The sequence below is a fragment of the Heliconius melpomene genome, chromosome 8, assembly GCF_056956725.1.
Source record: "Heliconius melpomene rosina isolate 202511_hmr_F chromosome 8, ASM5695672v1, whole genome shotgun sequence".
Lineage (NCBI taxonomy): Eukaryota > Metazoa > Arthropoda > Insecta > Lepidoptera > Nymphalidae > Heliconius > Heliconius melpomene.
The window spans coordinates 1364123-1367070 of NC_140396.1; the positions used below are offsets into that span (position 1 = coordinate 1364123).

The 2948-nt window shown below is 36.6% G+C and overlaps 1 protein-coding gene across 1 annotated transcript; it reads right to left on the minus strand.

Annotated features, from left to right (window-relative positions):
- Positions 1–561: 561 nt before the first annotated feature.
- On the minus strand, positions 562–1736 carry LOC146536621 (uncharacterized). The gene is made up of 2 exons (XM_085189707.1): positions 1571–1736; positions 562–905 (listed from the first exon to the last, which is right to left on the minus strand). Exons 1-2 carry the CDS (start codon positions 1671–1673, stop codon positions 619–621), a joined length of 390 nt encoding a protein of 129 aa, XP_085045833.1. The 5' UTR covers positions 1674–1736; the 3' UTR covers positions 562–618.
- Between the last annotated feature and the right edge of the window lie 1212 nt (positions 1737–2948).

Here is a 2948-nt window from a genome sequence, read left to right on the forward strand (position 1 = left end):
CAATCGGTATTTGTTGAGTATTTCTTTTTCATTTTCACGTATTCTCTCCCAGGGGATGGAGGGGAGAGTTTTGTGAGAAATCACTGCGTTTTTTTTTTTGAGTTATTGATTACTTATGATAAGAAACAGTGATTTTATACATTAACTATTTAGACTCTAATCTAATGAACGTATGGTGTACGACGTCCACGAATACGAATTTGTGGGCGACAACTAGTCCATAACCGAAATCTCGTATTGTACGGTAGATAAAGAAAATGTAGTGACGTGTTATCCCGTTGGTGTTGCCGTCTATGAAAAATAATATGTTCCGAAATGTTAATGTTCATCACTAAACAAAACTTCTCGAGTAGAAGTCACGCTTCTACAATTGTAGTATGGGAGGAGGTGACATACGCAAATTCGAGAGTCGAAGGTATTGCTCAGTGACGTGTAGTAAGAAGTCCTAAAACGTGGACTACCTGATGATGATAATGATGATATAAAAATATATCGGATAATATATATAAAATAAAATGTATATTTAAAATATCAACATATTTATAACTTCAGCTTCTTTATAACAATTTAAAAGCACAAACATTAGGTAAATTATTTGAAAAATGCATTCAAATATATTTAAGAAATCACATAATCTTTCTTATATATCAATTTCAAAGTTTTCAACTGGGGTACAGATTTACTTGAAATAAGTTTATTATCCAAACTTCTTTGTGATCCGTGTGATAGCAGAGCCTCACTGGCGCAAGTAGTTTGATTATAGATCTCTATGCCCTTTGCTGGTTCCGTTTGGGAAGTCGATTTGCCGGGTAGCTTTGTTTGTTTTGTCCTTTGAGATGTTTCTGGCGGTATATCGATTATTGGGTATTGCAATCTAGTTTGTAGGCGTGCCTGCTGGTGGGCGACTGGACAGAAATTATTGAATATTATAGAATGGAGATGTTCGTCTAAAGATATTCTTTAAATAAAATTTTAATGTATTTTTGTATTTAATTCTTTATTGTTATTTAACTTAGCTTCCAGTTATTTCCGTATAGGAGCCTACGCTTGGAGAGAACCTACTCTCAAGATATTCCGTTTTTTTTCCACCCAACTTTTGAAACATTACGTGTTTGGCCGAAGGTTTAAGATGCCAGAGCGAGGAAATCAAAATAAATATAATCATTTTCCCGAGAAGTAACCAAACTTCCAACCGTTGGAAGAAATCTAACTGCGCCACGATAGTCTTAACCATTTCATGATTGTATTTTATCTTTTAGCTCTATCTCGGATATGGCAGGATGGACAGAGGGACCCGGGGAACCTAGTGTTAAAACACTTCGTCCTCCATTTTCGTTCCCTATTCCCCCGCAGTTGAGTGGCGGAAAACCACACTTTGCCTCGTCCCCAGAGCGAAGAAATATTAAATATTTTATTCCCTCATATGGGAATAAAACCCACAAGATTCGCGTTCACAGTCGGGCGCAGCGTCACGTCTACCTCAATAATTTTAATTGCTCATATTTAAACCATTTTACATCACTATTTTTACAAACTATCAAGAAAACAAATAACTGTAAAACTAACTCACTAATTCGTCGTATGGCAGCCTCGAGTCTACGTTCGAAGATAGTACCGACGAGAAGGAACATGATGACAGCCAGTACAACGGGCACACAGTATCGCCATTCCATAGAATTGATTGGACTACTGCTTGGTCTTGATGTGGAAAATTAAATGTAGCATCGGTTCATTTTCCAACGCTGAAAGGAGAGAAATAAATCAGTGCTAATTATTATGTTTTTTTATGGCTTCACGCTGCATCCTGCAGATAGTGGGATAGGCAGAGGGAATCTGGGAACCTAGATCCTACTCTTGACTTAGAAGACACTCCGTACCCATTAAGACATTTGTGTTCACCACTTTCAGCTGAATTACAAGGGAGTTTTTCGATAACAAGGCAAATCGCGGCGTTGAACTCCGCCACTCAACACGCAATGCCTAAAGAAACATGAACTAGGAACTTATCCCAGATTTTCTCTGCCAACCCTGCGGAATACGGCGTGATGACTTCGTGGGTGAGGCCTAGGCTTGTAAAATCGAATTCACCAATAAAATTTAATACGAGTTAATTCTAAAACTTAAAACAAGCGGTCTTGGTTGGAAAACCACAGAGCACTTGTACCAGTCTTTATTGAAGGGCAATCGGCATCGTTCTTACAAATTAAAAGCGAAGCACAAAGGATTACTTTGTTTAGAAATAAAGAAAATTGTAGATTGTTTAAAGCATAGGTACATTCTTATTTTCTTTTACTATTGGTTCTTTAATACTTGTATCGGAGGAATGCTTGAAAATAAAAATTAAATATATATACATAGTTTCATATTTAAACTTAAATAAAAATGTAGGTCATCTGCGAGTTGGGTTCGCACCTAAAGTTCCTTACTAATTTCAGGATTGTATCTAAAAAAGTTAACTACATAAGTTGTTACTTAAGTATTTGGCGAGAAGTGAGGATTGGAAGTTTTTTAATGAGAACAGAGTGTCTTAACACCAGGTTCCCAGGTTCCCTCTGACTGTAGGCAGTGTACTGCTACGTGCCAGATTTAGCATGAAGCTAAGAGAAGGGTTATGGCATTCGTGTAGTATACATTAGATATGGCAGGATAGATGGGTGTGGAGATCCCTTGGGAGGTCTATGTGGAAAGGCTGATATGATCATATGATTATACGACACAATCACCTTAGGTAAATCTAATCGCTGGATTATTATCCAACACATTAGAACCAGTATTTCTTGAGATTAACGCGTTCGACCTTAAAAAAACTCTTGAGACTTTTTAGGTACCTCCAATGTCATAAAAATTAGTGAACCCAAAAGAACAGAGTGTTGATTTCATAAAACACTCTTATCATCATCATCATTCATTAAATAAAATATATTTTTTCATTTATATGCGAAATAATG